This window comes from Mytilus californianus, unplaced genomic scaffold (assembly GCF_021869535.1).
Source record: "Mytilus californianus isolate M0D057914Y unplaced genomic scaffold, xbMytCali1.0.p SCAF_13, whole genome shotgun sequence".
Lineage (NCBI taxonomy): Eukaryota > Metazoa > Mollusca > Bivalvia > Mytilida > Mytilidae > Mytilus > Mytilus californianus.
Window position 1 is genome coordinate 13,666,315 of NW_026262615.1, and position 20,633 is coordinate 13,686,947.

A 20,633-nucleotide genomic window follows, 5' to 3' on the forward strand; every position below is an offset into this window, starting at 1 on the left:
TAGAATTCGTCACTGAAGGGCAATAACTCCTATAAGAAGTCGTTAGACAGCTAAGCCCCAAAAAGGCAATTTAATTAAAGTACTGTAGAACTTAACATTCTGAACAATTTTGCTCCTGTCAAAATTTGTCTATGCATAGCAATTTTCAAAACAATAGGTATAACTTGCATTTTACCCCCGGGCTGTGTTCTATTTTTAGCCAAGTTGGCCATCTTGGTTTGAAGGTGGGGGTCATCAAACACATTTTCTAAGTTAAATCAAATTTTCCCAATAGTAATAGAGGACAACAGAGGACGATGGATGCAAAGTGATGAGTAGCTCACTTGGCCTTTCGGCCAGTGTAACAGTACCAGTAACATAATACTCACTGCTAAATTGATCACAGTTTGTCCCTGATACACCTTGGTTACATGTACATGTATAGGTACTGGTACCCTCAGGGCTGTTGCATTTTCCATATACACAAGGGTTGCTGACACATCCTGAAAAATAATACCAGTCATCAACAACTTTAATGCTAATATAAACAATTGAACAAATATTAAGTTAATTTTGATTCAGTTCTTTTTTCTACTATCAAATCGTTTTCAACTGTTGCTTTATTTATTTGGCAAATGGAATAAAGGAGATTTGTGAACATTTTAAACTTAATTTTTATGCCATTAACTTGTTATGGCAGGCTTAGATTATTCTATAATAAACCTTTTAACATATTATGGTTTATATTATTGAGAAATGTATTTTACTCATTCACGTGTCAAAGGATAATTGATTATTTGCCTACCAGAGAGCTAGTAAATGGTATGTGACAATGAAAATGCAGGTCATGACCTGAATAGAGGAAGAAAAGTCAGGTCATAAAACTTTTTTTAAGTTGAATTAAAAAATTTATTCCAAAGCAATAATCGAATTTGGCATTTTTCAGAAGAAATTTTAGCATTTTAGATATTGGAAGTCTCATGGCACTAGAATACGGGTGGAAACAGATCAGACATTGATATCTTAGGTTGTTTGATAATCTGAATATGTCATTAACACATCTGTGGTGAGCTGGTAAATTTACAGGTCACACCCATACAATACATGTCAGTCATGCTTAAACAACAATAATGGATGCCATGTGATGGCAATAGCATACATGGCCAATTAGAGTCATGTGGCCTTAATATCCAAATTTAAAAAGTATAAATATATATATCCCAAAAAACTTTTATTAAGCATTTCCATCTAAAAACTCAACTAAAGCCACCTCCCCAGTACTGTAAGTGGCTTACAATGTAGCATACAACTAAAGCCACCTTCTCAGTACCGTAAGTGGCCTCCAATGTAGCATACAACTAAAGCCACCTCCCCAGTACTGTAAGTGGCTTACAATGTAGCATACAACTAAAGCCACCTTCTCAGTACCGTAAGTGGCTTACAATGTACCATAGAAATAAACCACCTTCCCAGTACTGTAAGTGGCTTACAATGTAGCATACAACTAAAGCCACCTCCCAAGTACTGTAAGTGGCTTACAATGTAGCATACAACTAGAGCCACCTCCCAAGTACTGTAAGTGGCTTAGGGATCATAGATTTATTCTTACGAGGAAGCTCCGAGCATGCTCTGAGGATGCTCGGAGCTTTTTCAGTAGGCTCTTCTCAGCAGTTTATGTGACAATAATTATCATGATCCATTAAGATGTCAATCAAATCTATAGCACTTTTATAATAAGGAAAGTAGAGCATTATAGAGGAAGCTCCATTAACACCTGTGTAAACATCTGGTCTATTCAAACAAATCTTGCATTAATTTTACAAAACTATAAAATAGATGAGAAATTCTTCAATATTACTGTATAATGCTTGGTATCAAGTCTTCACAGAAAGAAAATGATTTAAAAAACATTTTCTTACTAATTATCATTCTTTTTCAATACACATGATATAAAAAAAACACTCAAATTTTATATTTGAAATATAAATATATTTTAAATTTATACTATATAAAATGAAATATAAAAGTCATCAAAGACACAAACTATGGTTATTGATTTATAACCATACTACCAAAACATAGTACATTCAGTTTCATACGAAAAAGGGTTGATCTTTTTTTATATTCCATTTAATTTGACAGTTGTTTGAAATAAATCCTCCATTTCATTGCAGAAAAGTTTTTTTGAGACGCAAACATGATTCTTGGGTGTTTCAAAGCAATAAAAATATATTATATTCTACAGGGAAAAAAGGGGGAGAGAATTTGATTGGTTAACTTCTGGTGATGTTTATTTTCTTATATGCACTGAAAAGATATGCTATATTTTCACTGTAGTACAGGACATTTATTTATGTCAAGTATTTCTTTATTTAAAACATAGATAAATTCTGCACATTTTTTTTGAAATATAACAATCATGACAATTAAACAAAGACTTATAGGAGGAAAATAATTTTACTCATGCCAAGTATTTCTTTATTTAAAACAAAGCTAAATCTGCACAATTAAAAAAAAAATGCCAAGTAAAGAGAGACGTACTAGAGGGAAAACAATGGTGGTATTACCCCCTCAAACCAGGCATCCACTGATGAATTAAAACTTTTCTTAAAGTAGCCATAATTTTCTATAAAAGAACTTAGTTTGCTATTTAAAAAAAACATATTACCATTGTTTAGTTAGGGGCATTACTTAAACAAGTAATTTTCAAAATTACCTATACAAGTTATGTTGAAAACAAGACTGTTTCAAATATTACTTCTATATCATGAATAAGTAACTTCTGTTTATATTACTTTTATAGGTGTTCATTCATACAGGTTTTACTAGCTTTAACAAATTTTCACAGACATCTGGTTATTTTCCCCATGAAATATACTGGTAAAGCTATTTAAATCCTCAACAAGCACTAATTGCTTTTCTGATGCCACACTTCTTGGTCAAAGATTGGCCTCTTGGGGCTATTATAATATCATTTCCCCTTAATATCTTAGAGATAGACAGTTATAACTAGATATGGAACCTTTAATTAAGACTTGAAGTTATTTATAATTTGAATCTTAATCGAAAGCAATTACATATATTCCTTAAATAATTGTAAGTACTAAGTTTTTTGAAGTTGTATAAAATAATTTATTAAAGTAATATTTTTGTCATTATTTTTTAAAGTAACCTGTATATACTCATCTAAAATTGGATAAATACTTAATTTTATTTAATGAAATGATATAAAAATTCTTGAAAACTACATTTAGTCCATGCTTTATTTGTCATTTAAAATAACTATTGAGTTATTAAATAATTCTTAAAAACAAAAAATATTTATAAAAGTGACTAAAAAATGTTACTTGTTTAGTATTGCCACCTGACTGTTGTTTGTGTCTTGATAACTTTTATGTAGCATATTATATAATATAAACTATATTTAAATCATATCATCTAATTATAAAATTTGGGAATTTTTTTATTATAAAAAAAGGAATGATTATTAAATATAATAAGAAAATATTTAAATGACTTTTACTTTTTGTGGAGACTTGAGATTTCTTCCTAAGCATTACACAGCACTGTTGAAGAATTTCTAATCTATTTTATAGTTTTGTAAAATGTAATGCAAAATGTATTAGAATAGACCAGATGTTTACACAGGTGTTTATGGAGCATCCTCTATAATGCTCTACTTTCCTTATCATAGAAGTGGTGTAGATTTGATTGACATCTTAATGGATCATGAAAATTATTGTCACATTAACTGCTGAGAAGAGCCTACTTAAAAAGCTCTGAGCATCCTTCGAGCATGCTCTGAGCTTCCTCGTAAGAATAAATCTATGATCCTTTACAATGTAGCATAGAAATAAACCACCTTCCCAGTACTGTAAGTGGCTTACAATGTAGCATACAACTAGAGCCACCTCCCAAGTACTGTAAGTGGCTTACAATGTAGCATAGAAATAAACCACCTTCCCAGTACTGCAAGTAGCTAACAATTCAATGTAGAGATACCTACACTTGTAAATACATACCTTTTCCAATTGATGTAACTTTAATGGAGAATCCTTTTGATGCTGCCGTAGATGAGTATGTGTTACTGTCAAATCTAATTATCATGGCATTGCTCAGCTCATCAGGTGAACTGTCCCATACTTCTACATCGGCATTAAAGTTTGTACCACATACCCTGTATTATAAAAATATACATTAAAAAGAGGAAGATGTGGTCAAACTGTCCTAAATCCATAGTTTTGTTAAAAGATATCCTAGTCTAATGTTTTATAATTTTTACACTTTGGACCTTTCTGTCCCTATAAATTATGCCTATACTCCAACCAACAATACTCACTTTGGACCATTCTGTCCAAATAAATTATGCCTATACTCCAACCAACAATACTCACTTTGGACCATTCTGTCCCAATAAATTATATCTATACTCCAACCAACAATTCACACTTTAGACCATTCTGTCCCAATAAATCATATCTATACTCCAACCAACAATACACACTTTGGACCATTCTGTCCCAATAAATCATATCTATACTCCAACCAACAATACACACTTTGGACCATTCTGTCCAAATAAATTATATCTATACTCCAACCAACAATACTCCCTTTGAACCTTTCTGTCCTTATAAATTATGTCTATACTCCAACCAACAATACTCACTTTGGACCTTTCTGTCCCAATAAATTATATCTATACTCCAACCAACAATACTCACTTTGGGCCTTTCTGTCCCAATAAATTATATTTATACTCCAACCAACAATACTCACTTTGGACCTTTCTGTCCAAATAAATTATATCTATACTCCAACCAACAATACTCACTTTGGACCATTCTGTCCCAATTAATAATATCTATACTCTAACCAACAATACTCACTTTGAACCTTTCTGTCCAAATAAATTATATCTATACTCCAACCAACAATACTCACTTTGGGCCTTTCTGTCCCAATAAATCATATCTATACTCCAACCAACAATACACACTTTGGACCATTCTGTCCCAATAAATCATATCTATACTCCAACCAACAATACTCACTTTGGACCTTTCTGTCCCAATAAATCATATCTATACTCCAACCAACAATACACACTTTGGACCATTCTGTCCCAATAAATTATATCTCTACTCCAACCAACAATACTCACTTTGAACCTTTCTGTCCCAATAAATTATATCTATACTCCAACCAACAATACTCACTTTGGACCTTTCTGTCCCAATAAATCATATCTATACTCCAACCAACAATACTCACTTTGGACCATTCTGTCCCAATAAATCATATCTATACTCCAACTAACAATACTCACTTTGAACCTTTCTGTCCCAATAAATCATATCTATACTCCAACCAACAATACTCACTTTGAACCTTTCTGTCCAAATAAATTATATCTATACTCCAACCAACAATACTCACTTTGGATCATTCTGTCCCAATAAATTATATCTCTACACTAACCAATAATACTCCCTTTGAACCTTTCTGTCCTTATAAATTATATCTATACTCCAACCAACAATACTCACTTTGAACCTTTCTGTCCAAAATTCATATCTATACTCCAACCAACAATACACACTTTGGACCATTCTGTCCCAATAAATCATATCTATACTCCAACCAACAATACTCACTTTAAACCTTTCTGTCCCAATAAATTATATCTATACTCCAACCAACAATACTCACTTTGGGCCTTTCTGTCCCAATAAATCATATCTATACTCCAACCAACAATACACACTTTGGACCATTCTGTCCCAATAAATCATATCTATACTCCAACCAACAATACTCCCTTTGAACCTTTCTGTCCCTATAAATTATATCTATACTTCAACCAACAATACACACTTTGGACCATTCTGTCCCAATAAATCGTATCTATACTCCAACCAACAATACACAATTTGGACCTTTCTGTCCCTATAAATTATATCTATACTTCAACCAACAATACACACTTTGGACCATTCTGTCCCAATAAATCGTATCTATACTCCAACAAACAATACACACTTTGGACCTTTCTGTCCCAATAAATTATATCTCTACTTCAACAAACAATACACACTTTGGACCTTTCTGTCCCAATAAATTATATCTCTACTCCAACCAACAATACTCACTTTGGACCTTTCTGTCCTAATAAATTATATCTCTACTCCAACCAACAATACTCACTTTGGACCTTTCTGTCCCAATAAATTATATCTCTACTCCAACCAACAATACACACTTTGGACCTTTCTGTCCCAATAAATTATATCTCTACTCCAACCAACAATACTCACTTTGGACCTTTCTGTCCCAATAAATTATATCTCTACTACAACAAACAATACTCACTTTGGACCTTTCTGTCCCAATAAATTATATCTATATTCCAACCAATGACTGCATGCAGCACCAGAAGATATATCCATATACTGTACTGAGGCTCTTACTAAACTATTAGATGTTCCCTGAAAAAAAACAAGAATGCTTTAAAAATATAACGTGAGGGTACCCAAATTGCACCTATTTTGACAGTTTTTTCACCTATGTTTTTTTTATGATCCAGACAAAAGTTTCCATTTTGTGTTTATTTTGTAGACGTATCCTTATTTACTATATGGTCCGAGGACACAGTTATCGTCCTTCGATTTTCGTTGTCTACAAATATAGTCCCTAGTGTGGACAGTGTATAACTTGCAAATTTTTTTCATACACTTTCCAAATTTATTTCTTTATATTTAATGCATGAAATATTAAGTAAGGGGATGAAATTACATGTTAAAAAAATTTGGGTGCTGAATCTTTATGTTAAGTAGTGATTAGGTCCAGTTTAAAAAGGTCAAAAATTAGTATGTCTGAAGCTGTCAAACTGAATTTTAGACCCCCTTAACATAGAATTGTCAATATTTTGAGTTAGAGCTGGTAGACTTTTCTATAATTTTGATATTATTTGTCCCAATAGTAGTACACTACACTGTAAAAATCTTTTTGAGATAGAGCAGGTGCGATTTTTTTAATTTGACTTTATTGTCTAAAAGAAATGCACTACGAAATAACTGTGTTCTCGGGCCTAAGAGATGAATTCAGGAAATGTAGATTCTGTACTTTGGCAACGTCCCTGAATGGTTTGCTGGTTTCAATTTGTCAAACTCAATAAAAGTAAAGGATTTACATCTTTATTTGAAAGAAATTCTGTTAAAATGTCCCATTTTGACATTATACGGCTAAAATAAGCATTTTGAAGCAGTTTCCATTTTAAGCTTAAGAGGCATGCTGACTTTCTATCTGACAGCTTTTTATGCTTTGATATTTGTGTTTCTATGATTAATTCAAATTCTATTAACCATTTGTGAACTCTGAATATAGAGAAAAGTAGATTATCACAGAAAAAATGTGCAAAATGTGTTGTATTTAGGCCCTGGTAGAACGGCCTGTTTAATGTATGTTCAATGTGAAGAGCTTTGTGCATAGAATGTGTTGTCCATCATAAAAATTTCACTAAATCTGTAAAAAAAGCACTTGACAATGATCTGTGCACCTTATCCATTTCATATACTGCCTTTATTTTCTTCTGTAGGATAGTATGTGGTTCAAATATATGCCAGTTGAGACTAAAACTACATGCAAGTTTTCCATTGAAAAGTGAAAAAACTGTGCATCAGACCATACTGTCTGCAAAAAAAGTTGAATGCAAGAGTCCTTTTGCAATTAGACTTCTTGTATCATGACATCTTAGCATAGAAATGAGCAAAAAGTAACAAATTTCCATTTCTTATAGCTTCTGTATGGATTTTTATATGTAAATATGTGCTACGGCCTAAATTGACACTAAATAATGTTCAGTCTTACATAGCCTAAGATCATTTTATACTCATTTGGTATGCTTTTTGTAACTTTTCTTTCCATTTAAAGTACATTTAATATATATGAAAGAATAATTTATGATAAAAAACTTTAAAAACTTCAAATTGGTTGAAAAAAAATGCATGTTTATGTAAGGCTCCCCTTAATTCGAAAATCTCTATTTTCAGTCACAGGCTCATATAAATTTGACTTTTGAATAATTGTAACAAATCTGATAAACCAAATGAGTGGTCAGTTGCTTTTAATACTTAATATATTATATTTAAGAGCATTTCAAAAGCAAATTTTTGCAATATTTAAATTTTTTAAGCCCAAATCTTGATAGTTGAAATTATTTGATTTAAACGTCAAAATTAAACATTCAAATTTCAATATTAAAGTTGCCATAGTTTCTATAATATATATCCTATGGCCATGAAACTTGGCAAACTATCTGATAATTGCCTAGGCTTAGGTCATGCAAAGTTTAATTAGAATTGGTCAAGTCTTTCTATACTATTAGGTCCGAGGACACAGTTATCGTCCTTCGATTTTCGTTGTCTACAAATATAGTCCCTAGTGTGGACAGTGTATAACTTGCAAATTTTTTTCATACACTTTCCAAATTTATTTCTTTATATTTAATGCATGAAATATTAAGTAAGGGGATGAAATTACATGTTAAAAAAATTTGGGTGCTGAATCTTTAAGTAGTGATTAGGTCCAGTTTAAAAAGGTCAAAAATTAGTATGTCTGAAGCTGTCAAACTGAATTTTAGACCCCCTTAACATAGAATTGTCAATATTTTGAGTTAGAGCTGGTAGACTTTTCTATAATTTTGATATTATTTGTCCTAATAGTAGTACACTACACTGTAAAAATCTTTTTGAGATAGAGCAGGTGCGATTTTTTTAATTTGACTTTATTGTCTAAAAGAAATGCACTATGAAATAACTGTGTTCTCGGGCCATATAGGTCCACCAATTTAAATTTGAATCCATATAGAATCATAGAAAAATTGGTTTGAACCGACCTCCAAACGATCCATGATTCTGTAATGAGGAGTACCCAAATTGCTATCATGCTTAAAGACGCATCCTTAAAAATCGAATAACAGATGTTTTGTTTTATTTCTACAAATATTTAGAATAATTTGACATTAGTCCATGCTTACTATTCATTTTTTAAGAAATGGATGCTTGTAACATATTTTTTTCTCATTTTTAAAAGACAACTTTTTGTAAATGTCGCATGGCGACATTTCCGTAGATTTAATTTTTCCAGTGAATGCTTCATCTGTTGATATATACTGTGAAAGTTTTTTGTATATTTAAACATATTTACCTATGTTGAAAGACGTGTATAAAGTCAAATCATAAAAATACAAATTGTTTAGTCTCAAAGAAAACTTGTAAGATTTCCGCAGCAATTTTTGTTGAATAGGTGCAATTTGGGTACTCTGTGCAATTTGGGTACTGTGACATTAGTTCTACCTTAAGGTTTACACTATAGACCATTGCCATTGGATACATAGTAAGGAGATATTTACCACAGAACAGACATTGTTTTCCTTTGATAACCAAGTACACTTTAAACATATGGAATAGTTCAGTGATTTCACCAGAAAACAATTTTTAACCACATATACACAAGTCTAGTAGGATTGTTGATTGAACAGTTTGGTTCTTTCAGCAGATGACAATTCTTACCTTAATCAACCAGGTACATTCTAGCCCTGTTGGGTAGTTAGATGGATAATTTGGTGATTGGATGATCCTTTCTTCTCCTGCACCAAGGGTGATAACACCACCGCAAGTTTCTAAAAAGAATTAATTTATAATTTATTCTTGGTACTACTCAAGTTAAGAATTCATATGGTTATATCTTTTTAAAACAAACAACACATTGACCTATTTTAACCCCTACCCCCCTTCCCAGTTATATTATGTTTAACACACTTTTTTATAAAAATATTAAATTATGGTATTTAAAAAAAATCGCAGTCTCCAAAATCAATATAAATGTTAGATCCGCACTCTTTGTACAATAATTCGCCTTTAGCAGCCAGTTTGGTTCAATTTTGTCAAAATAAGCTAAGAAACATCGCTGATGAATTATTCACTTGCAAGTGAAGAATTTGACCTCATTGAGTCCATATTCATGTAACCTTCAATTTAATCCCTTAGCCAGAGTGTGGGTTACGCATGTTCAGTTATTAAAAGTAAAGAATGTCAACATTGAAAGTGAAACAAGGGCAAACCATTTGGTTGACTGATTCGATCAACAAAAACTCATTCTTATACAGTTTATCAAAGTGCTTGTAAGCACTGAAGGGTAAATATTGCTTTATTTTATCAGTGGGAAGTAAAATTAAATATTGCATTGTATAAAGCATTGGTTGTAATTTGATTCAACTACCATGCTGTACAAAGCATGTCAAAGGAAGATAACTCCAATTTTTATAGATGTCTTTAACAATGACATCATTAATATTTTGAGAACAGATATGAGATTCCTGCACATTGCTAAAGTTTACCATCATTTTGTAACTTGAATATCTGAGCATATATTTCAGGAAATATTCATAGATAGGATGTACAGAATGTAATAATCAATGCACTACATTTTGTGTACTGTGGATTCATTATTTTTCGTTGTATACCAATTTTCGTGGATTTCGTGGGTACAGGTGAACCACGAATTTAAATGTTCAACGAATTACAAATTTTCCATTGGCCTGTATCCAGATTTTGGTAAAACCATGAAATTAAATATCCACGAAAGTGTAAGTTTTTCTCAATCCACGAAAATTGGTACCCACGAAAATAAATGAATCCACAGTATCTCAAAAGTAGTTGGAATCTTAGAAGATTTAGATATCAAGTATCATAGGGTTTTGATTGCATTTCATGCAATGTATACCCAAAAATGATGATCAACATTTTTTTTTAACCTATAATATGAAATCAAACAGACCTAGAAAAATCAAATTGCATGAGTTCTCTATCTATTTATATCTATATTTATGTTTATATCGGGTTATATGACCGTTGGCAGTCTTCTGAGGTCACCTCAATGTTTAATTAGATGGCGTGTAGACTAAAATACACACGAAATGCTGATACATATGATGTTCATGCATTGTAAATTGTACTTTATATAATTTGGATATACGTTTTAGTATGTTATAAATCTAATGTGAAAGTTTGAGTCAAATTGGTAAACAGGAATTTGACAACTAATGCCCCTTTAAACACTTGCTATTCAGTTTTATATTTTACTTTAAGCATTTGTAACATAAAATAATGTCCTCCATAAAATTTTGTTTGTCGGATAAAACTTTATAAAAGATATTGTCCTCCAACACTATTTCATAATAACATAATGTCCGTCCTTGTTCATGAAATTTTGTCACCTCCTTCTGGACAATATATCACAATGTAATACTGTCCAGGACATTATTTCACTGTAAAACTTTGCCCATGACAATATTTCTGACTGTGAAATATTAATGTCCATGAAAATATTTCTTAATCTAATTATGACTTCCTGTGAGGAATTTTCTTCCATTTAATTGTAACCATTTCTGGAATTTTTTTAATATTTTTCATGAAAAGTACCTGTATAACCATAAATCAATTATGCAGGTTAGTTTCGTCTTATTAATGAAAATTCAATTAAGAAAACTTTTATGATATCATAATCAAAAATGTTAAATGTTTATAGCACCTCTTCCATGAGACAAAATTTGTTGAAAATCCACCGTAAAATATTGTCTCAATATACACAATATATAATCTTCGATTACCTCCCTTTAACAAGACAAAATCTTATCTATGAAATATTGTCTGTATATGGACGAAATGTCATTTGGAAATTTGTCCTTTTCTGGACAAAATTTTATAGATAGAAACAAATTTCAAGATACAAAGTCATGTAATATTGTCTTGGGGGATACATTTTCATAGAACAATGTTTTGCTTAAAATACACATTCGTCAAAAATTAACATTAATCAGGGGAGATAACTAGATACTTACGACTATTTGAGACAGTCTGTTCACAGGTGGCACCAGTCAGCACATCTGGGCAAGTACATGTACATTGAAAGTTAACGAAGCCTCCATTTTTACAGTTAGGTTTGGTGGAACAGTGGTCTAAATATATAAATTATGAAAAAAATATATAAAAAAAACCTGAACAATTACCTATTGGACTTTTTGGAACATTTAGAAACCATGGCTAAAGATATAAGTTTCAGTTACAGGGCTCGACAATAACGCTTGTCCGATTGTCCAGTACCAGAGGAAAAAAAGGTAAAAGCCATATCAAGCTTGTCCAATGGGACAAGTTAATTCATTCTGTAGAAAATAAATTAAATCCAACTTTGATGATCAAAGTTATGTACAATAACAAGAAAAGAAAATAAAACCAAATATTAATTTGACATGTTTACTTGCAATCTTTAATTTAAAACTGGTTCTTTGTCAGATACTTTATAACAGATAAAACGCATACTAGTCTTGGAAATAAGTCTTACTGATCCAAATCAGCAGTGTGCGCTTTGTAGATAAGGTAACAAGACAGTTCGGCACCATTAGAAACTTTTCGGTCCAAGACAAACCAGTACCTCATTTTTACCTTATGTTATTCTGTTGCTTTATAATAAATATATGATAAATTTTATTTAACAAAAATATTTTTAAAATAAAAATGAAGAAATTATTGACCATAAATTTCATAAAATCATATTTAGAAAAAACAATATTTGATTGTGTTCGAATAAACATTTTAATATATTAAAAACAAGCTGATTGTAGTAAGGCATTAATCATAATATTTTATCAACATAAAAGTCCAGGATAAAAACCAAATGAGTGCAGACTGACAGGCCTACCAGACTGTGCCTGATGTGCAGAGTCTGATGATACTTTGGCATTGATGAAAACTAGAACCTAAGTCCTGTGACTAAACATGACTACATTCAGTTGTTCTCGACTTATTTTTGAAAAAGATATGATATGCACTTAAAACCCCCATGGGCATTTTGAAATATTGGCAGGTATGGATATCAAGAGATATAAATCAAATTCTGTTCTATTGTTTTAATTCATTTTGTTCATTGAATCAATCTAGAATGCAAAAAAGAATAATGAGGGGCCTGATGGCTTATTTTCGTTCTTCGTGATCGGCGCATTTTCGCTATCGTGATCCGTTTTTCTACAGATTTTTTTTTTTTATATTTTCGTGATCCGTGATCATGGAAATTTATTTTCTGTGAATCAAGATTGACAAAAAAATCACCTCGTGAATCGTGATGAGACTCCCTCATCAGGCCCCTCAATAATATAAAGGCTTTTTTTTGGGACAAGTTACAATTCCATTCAGACAAGTAAGTTTTGGTATGTACTTGTCCTATTGGGCAAGTTGAAAAAAAAAGTTATTGTAGAGGGCTTCTGCAGACATCATGCACTGATCTAAAAAGGTTCTGAGAAACTACAGTTTGTTGCAACATGGTGATTTCTGACCAAAAAAAAATACCAGAAAACTAATTCAAAAAATTTGTAAGGGTTCCCCGGAACCCAGTGTCTCGCCTACTTTTGCTGTTAATCGCAGGCTCAACAAAAATGAGATGAGGAAAAAATTTAATAAAATTATTCCTCTCCATACAATTTTTTTATTGTAAGACGCTTCTGTCCAAGTTTGGTAAAAATCCAGGATAGTTTATGAATCTAATAAAAGTTTTAAATCAAAGCACTGTAAGCGCTGTAGGCAGTTAACCAAAAACCAAGGCAAACGTAATAATGAAAACTGTGGCAGTGTTGCTTCAAATTTTTTTTTTAATTTGAAAGAACAAACATTAAACATTCGTATATTGTACATTTATGTTCATTAAATGAATTGACTATTAAGGCAAATTAATTAATATTTCATCAAGGTTTTCAAAAGCAACTCATATATCAATGTAAATGACCCCCATCTTCACCCCCAAAAAGATTGAAAGATTTATATGTTTTTTTTTTAAATGAGCCATAAATGAAAATTATTATAGGCCCAGAAATAATTTAATAAATAATTAAAGTAAATTCAATTAACCTAGACTCATTTCTTGCATCAATAAAATTTTATAATAAACAAGAAATAATTGTAACAGGATGCCGTTGTGAAGTCTCCCAAACAAAGCCCCATAATTCGCCATTCCCATGGTCTCCTGACATTGGGCAAAGTCCAGTTCATATTGGTTTGGTCTAGTAAAGTGATATGCATATGTGACACCTAGGAGATTGACCCTGTATGTCATTCAAATCTTTTTGAAATGATGAACAGGAATAAATATGGTTTAGGGGTGGGTATTTCGACCGTTTACAAGTTCTCAAACAGGAGGGGGTGGGGTGACCACAGAGACTCCCCCTATATTTCATTTGATTTGTTATATTGTCCCATACATGAATATATATGGTTTAGGGGTGGGGATCTTGACTGTTTACAAGTTCTCAAACAGGAGGGGGTGGGTGTCCCCAGGGACTGCCCCTATATTTCATTTAATTTGTTTTATTGTCCCATACATGAATGTATATGGTTTAGGGGTGGGGATCTCGACCGTTTACAAGTTCTCAAACAGGAGGGGGTGGGGTGACCCCATGGACTCTCCCTATATTTCATTTGATTTGTTATATTGTCCCATACATGAAAATATATGGTTTAGGGGTGGGGATCTTGACTGTCTACAAGTTCTCAAACAGAAGGGGGTGGGTGTCCCCAGGGACTCCCCCTATATTTCATTTGATTTGTTTTATTGTCCCATATATGAATATATATGGTTTAAGGGTGGGGATCTCGACCATTTCCAAGTTCTCAATCAGGAGGGGGTGGAACGACACCGGGGACTCCCCCAAATTATTTTCATTTGATTTCTTATATTGTCCCATACAAGTATATATATATTGTTTAGGAGTGGGGATCGCGACGGTTTACATGATAAAAGTACATTTTCGAATTGAAGGGGGTTGGTATGACCCCCAGGGACTCACCCTATATTTTGGTTGATTTTTTTCATTGTCCTGTTCTCATTACTGAAGACTGCATGTGTCTATCACTTACTGTTTTCGAGAAATAGTCATTTGAAAATTTAAAAAAAATAAAATCCCATAGGTTCTATAGTAAACCCCTCCCTTCTTCAGGCCCCTCCAATACCCCTAAATAGACCCCAATGCACAAATAAAAGAATAATGGCTCCGCTAGACATGTTAGTCTAATATTTTATGAAACCCTAAGTAAATCTGACAAACGGTCAAATTTGTCTTCTTAGACGGGTTGAGTGGATACGGTCCGACTTGTCTCGGGGACGAGTTGTCCACATTACTTAAAACATCCCATCAACGTCGATTTCCGCATCTGTTTCATGACCTCGTTTCATTCATAAAATAACAACAACCTTATTTGGCAAGATAAGTTAAAAATTACCGCCCACTTATATAACTTTATTTCCTCTATCATAGAGATTTGTTGTACATGAACAATATTCCTGCGTATTTTGCCATTTGGGAAATATCAACGACTTGTAATTACCGATTTTCGGCGATGAAATATTTCATACAATTGTTCTTTGACATCGTAGCCAAAAGCACAGGGGATAATAAACTACCTACGGATTTCTCTTGAGAACTACTTCCTATGTGCAACTTCAAAAGTTTTGGGTAGTTCGACGATCATTTAAGGTTTTTCTGGTCATATTTTTTGTATTCCAGAAATAAAAGTATTAATAAAATGTCCAATTAGTTATAAATAACATAATAGCTTGCTAGATAATAACAATGGCACGTATTTCAGCATTTATTGGGTAGAACACAAATCTAGGGTGCTCGCATAAGGCAGCTTAACTGCCTAAAAATTTAACTGCAGACTGTATGTAATGTTAACTGGAAGAAAAACTAAGTCCATTTATAAGTAAAATATGGATAAACAAGTACAAAATTTTAATAAAAATTTCCTTCTAGATACTAGCTTTTGATCATAAACAAGCTTCTGTCCATGTTTGGTACAAATCCACGATAGTTTAAGAAAGTTATTAAAATTTTAAAAACTTTAACCACAGAGTGAATATTTGTGGACGCCGCCGACGCCAACGGAATGTAGGATCACTATGTCTCGCTTTTTCGACAAAAGTCGAAGGCTTGACAATAAAAGAAACTGACTTCCAGGTAGCAAATCGATTTCATACTAAAAATTTTGCTTAACTTTCAGTGGCAAATATTTCATGTGTTTTCATTGTAATAATGAAATTATCTGTAAAATTTACAATAACACAGTTGATGCTAAAATATAAACACTTCTACTAGGGTTATGTTTAACGACCTTGAATACCCACGAGGGTCTAGCACGGTCAGTAAAGAAACACTATCAAAATACACTTATGCTATAGCAATAGAAAATTTGTTGTGGAAATCTGAACTTTAGTTTTAATGTTTGGGCTTTCAATATTATCATATCTGCTTGTTATTGATTAAGGACTATCCGAAGCTTTACATATTGCTTACAAACCCTCTATCGCTGAAGGATGTCTGTTGACCTCTGACAAGATGTCTTTTGGTTATATTTGTCATTGGGTTGCTGTCTCGTTGACATTTATACCACATTTTCCTTTCTTCATTCTTAAAGATTGAAACAAACAGTACATCGCAAATTCTACATGTTCTACTCACCAGTACATTTATATGCATCAGTAACATCTTGTATATCATAGAACTCTAAACCATCAGCTGAATCTGCCAAAAACTCTAATCGTTGATCTTTAAAGAGGATTGTTTTCTGACCATTTGTGGAAAAGGCCTGCAAAATACAAGACAGTCAGTAAGTCTTATAATCATGATAATTGTGCAAAAAGACTGCAAAATACAAAACAGTCAGTAAGTCTTATAATTGTGCAAAAAGACTGCAAAATACAAAACAGTCAGTAAGTCACATACTTGTGGAAAAAGACTGCAAAATACAAAACAGTCAGTAAGTCTGATACTTGTGGGAAAAGACTGCAAAATACAAAACAGTCAGTAAGTCTGATACTTGTGGGAAAAAGACTGCAAAATACAAAACAGTCAGTCTGATACTTGTGGGAAAAAGACAGCAAAATTCAAAACAGTCAGTAAGTCTGATACTTGTGGGAAAAAGACTGCAAAATACAAAACAGTCAGTAAGTCTGATACTTGTGGGAAAAAGACTGCAAAATACAAAACAGTCAATCTGATACTTGTGGGAAAAAGACAGCAAAATTCAAAACAGTCAGTAAGTCTGATACTTGTGGGAAAAAGACTGCAAAATACAAAACAGTCAGTAAGTCTGATACTTGTGGAAAAAGACTGCAAAATACAAAACAGTCCATCTGATACTTGTGGGAAAAAGACTGCAAAATACAAAACAGTCAGTCTGATACTTGTGGGAAAAAGACAGCAAAATTCAAAACAGTCAGTAAGTCTGATACTTGTGGGAAAAAGACTGCAAAATACAAAACAGTCAGTAAGTCTGATACTTGTGGAAAAAGACTGCAAAATACAAAACAGTCAGTAAGTCTGATACTTGTGGGAAAAAGACTGCAAAATACAAAACAGTCAGTAAGTCTGATACTTGTGAAAAAAAGACTGCATGCAAAATACATAACAGTCAGTAAGTATGATACTTGTGGAAAAAGACTGCAAAATACAAAACAGTCAGAAAGTCTGATACTGACTGAATATAAGGGTCACCACTCTTTACAATTTTAGGGAGAAGTCATTTCTTTTAAAATCAATAGATCTGTGTTAATTTTCAAACTTGTCCAAGACATTACTAAATTATAAAACTCTGATATAAGTTTGATAAAAATATGGAGGAATTGTACAAATGAGATTACCTACAGATGTAAAAACTGCTTTCTAACTAAAACTCCACATTATCAAGCTGCACACCTAAAACAAAATCATTCTCTTTCATAGAAGCCAAGACAACTTTGACAAAGTTTCCTTCCCAAGGTCTTTTGGACGAAGACAGACAGACTGAATCAAGCAGTTACTAGACCTGCTTTGGTCTTCAAAACAAAGATAAAAATAATAAGATGTGGCATGATTGCCAATGAGAAAACTCTCCACCAGAGACCAAATGAGGTAGAAATTAATTATTTGTAGAAATTTTCTCTTGATGACAAAACTACTTACATATAAACTGTACTGCATGGAAGATTCTGCATCATAAGGGTTATTGTCTTGTGTGTTAGATTTCTCCATGTTGCCATTTCTGACATATGCCTGTCCATTCCATTGTGGCTTAACGTTTGGCCATTCGATACTGACGTAATTGTCACGATCAGATCGTGATTGTTCATGATGTCCTCCCATGGCATGCAACATTTCATGCACAGATGTGCTTACCTGCAAAGAAAGATTTGTTTTATTTTGAACTTGATTTTATCTTAAACAAGAAACAAATTCCCTTTAGACACATAGTTTAGTTGTAAACAAGAAACAAATTAGCCTTAGACCTGTATATAGTTTAGTTGTAAACAAAACAAGAATGTGTCCATAGTACACGGATGCCCCACTCGAACTATCATTTTCTATGTTCAGTGGACCATGTTATTGGGGTCAAATAATTTGGCATTAAAATTAGAAAGATCATATCATAGGGAACATGTGTACCAAGTTTCAAGTTGATTGGACTTCAACTTCAGTAAAAACTACCTTGACCAAAAACTTTAACCTGACTTGACCAAAAATTTTAACCTGAAGCAGGACAGACGAACGGACAGACAAACGGACGAAGGGAGGCACAGATCGAAAAACCTTATGCCCCACTTGCCCCTAGGTGGGGCATAAACTCCCTTTAGACCAACAAATTAGTTGTGAACAGGGAACAATATCCTGTTAGATATCCATAATGTTATTTAGCAAATATATATCTATCATTTTGGAGTTGCTGTACCAAAGATTGAGAAGCATGTGCCAAATAATGTTACAGAAAAATTAAAAACTAAAACTGTATTCATAAATAGTGGACTCTATGAACTTATTCTAAAAGTAGACAGAAAATAGGACAGATGATTACGGTAATTACTATATACCCCTAAAACTTGGTGTCAAGAGAATAGAAATAAAAAATATCCTAAAACTTGATGTCAGTAGAATAGAAATAAAAACTATCCTAAAACTTGATGTCAGGAGAATAGAATTAAAAAATATCCTAAAACTTGGTGTCAGAATAGAAATAGAAAAATATCCTAAAGCTTGATGTCAGGAGAATAGAAATAAAAAATATCCTAAAACTTGGTGTCAGGAGAATAAAAATAAAAAATATCCTAAAACTAGGTGTCAAGAGAATAGAAATAGAAAATATCCTAAAACTTGGTGTCAAGAGAATAGAAATAGAAAAATATCCTAAAACTTGGTGTCAAAATAGAAATAGAAAAATATCCTAAAACTTGATGTCAGGAGAATAGAAATAAAAAATATCCTAAAACTTGCTATGAGGAGAATAGAAATAAAAAATATCCTAAAACTTGATGTCCGGAGAATAGAAATAAAAAATATCCTAAAACTTGGTGTCAAGAGAATAGAAATAGAAAAATATCCTAAAACTTGATGTCAGGAGAATAGAAATAAAAAATATCCTAAAACTTGATGTCAGGAGAATAGAAATAAAAAATATCCTAAAACTTGGTGTCAAGAGAATAGAAATAGAAAAATATCCTAAAACTTGATTTCAGGAGAATAGAAATAAAAAATATCCTAAAACTTGATGTCAGGAGAATAGAAATAAAAAAATATCCTAAAACTTGATGTCAGGAGAATAAAAATAAAAAATATCCCAAAACTTGGGTGTCAAGAGAATAGAAATAGAAAAATATCCTAAAACTTGCTATCAGGAGAATAGAAATAAAAAATATCCTAACTTGATGTCAGGAGAATAGAAATAAAAAATATCCTAAAACTTGGTGTCAAGAGAATAGAAATAGAAAAATATCCTAAAACTTGATGTCAGGAGAATAGAAATAAAAAATATCCTAAAACTTGATGTCAGGAGAATAGAAATAAAAAAATATCCTAAAACTTGATGTCAGGAGAATAGAATTAAAAAATATCCTAAAACTTGGTGTCAAGAGAATAGAAATAGAAAAATATCATAAAACTTGATGTCAGAATAGAAATAGAAAAATATCCTAAAACTTGGTGTCAGGAGTAGAAAATAGAAAAAGTGTATCTGTGGGCTACTGCTCACTAATGATACCCCCGCCTGCTAAGAGAATAAGGTAAACAGGAAGTTGTTGAGTGATGAATCTGAAAACGCATCACACGGTATATAGCTAACTCATATAAACCCATAAACCAAATTTCAGAAATTCTTGTAATGTAGTTCCTGAGAAAAATGTGACGAAAAATATTCATGGGACGGATGGACGGACTGACGGATGGATGGACTGACAGATGGACAGACAGAGGTAAAACAGTATACCCCACTTTTTTAAAGGGGGGGGGGGGGTATAATAAAAATATCCTAAACTTGGTGTCAAGAGAATAAAAATCAAAAAAGAGATGAGGTATTATTTCTAATTGAACAACACGGTGATAACTATATACCCATAAAACTTGGTGTCAGGATAATAAAAATACAAAAAGAGATGTGGTATTATTTCCAGTGAAACCAACCAGATTATCTATGCCTCTGCAGGGTTAGTCCCCTCGCATGATGGAATGTGTCCAGTAAATTCAGACATTTTTCCATGCATTTATTATCGCCATTTTGGACGATGTACAGGAAATATGAGAAAAA

At 32.4% G+C, this 20,633-nt stretch overlaps 1 protein-coding gene across 3 annotated transcripts in view; it reads right to left on the reverse strand.

Annotated features, from left to right (window-relative positions):
- LOC127723210 (MAM and LDL-receptor class A domain-containing protein 1-like) overlaps window positions 1-20,633 on the reverse strand; it is a 108,957-nt gene that overhangs the window by 54,348 nt on the left and 33,976 nt on the right. For all 3 annotated transcript variants that reach the window (XM_052229735.1, XM_052229736.1, XM_052229734.1), the window contains exons 10-16: window positions 18,026-18,238; window positions 16,544-16,670; window positions 11,882-11,998; window positions 9,552-9,661; window positions 6,352-6,467; window positions 4,002-4,156; window positions 369-482 (exon numbers count right to left, since the gene is read on the reverse strand). In XM_052229735.1, the coding sequence (XP_052085695.1) occupies window positions 369-482; window positions 4,002-4,156; window positions 6,352-6,467; window positions 9,552-9,661; window positions 11,882-11,998; window positions 16,544-16,670; window positions 18,026-18,238 (952 nt within the window). The remainder of the gene's footprint in view (window positions 1-368; window positions 483-4,001; window positions 4,157-6,351; window positions 6,468-9,551; window positions 9,662-11,881; window positions 11,999-16,543; window positions 16,671-18,025; window positions 18,239-20,633) is intronic.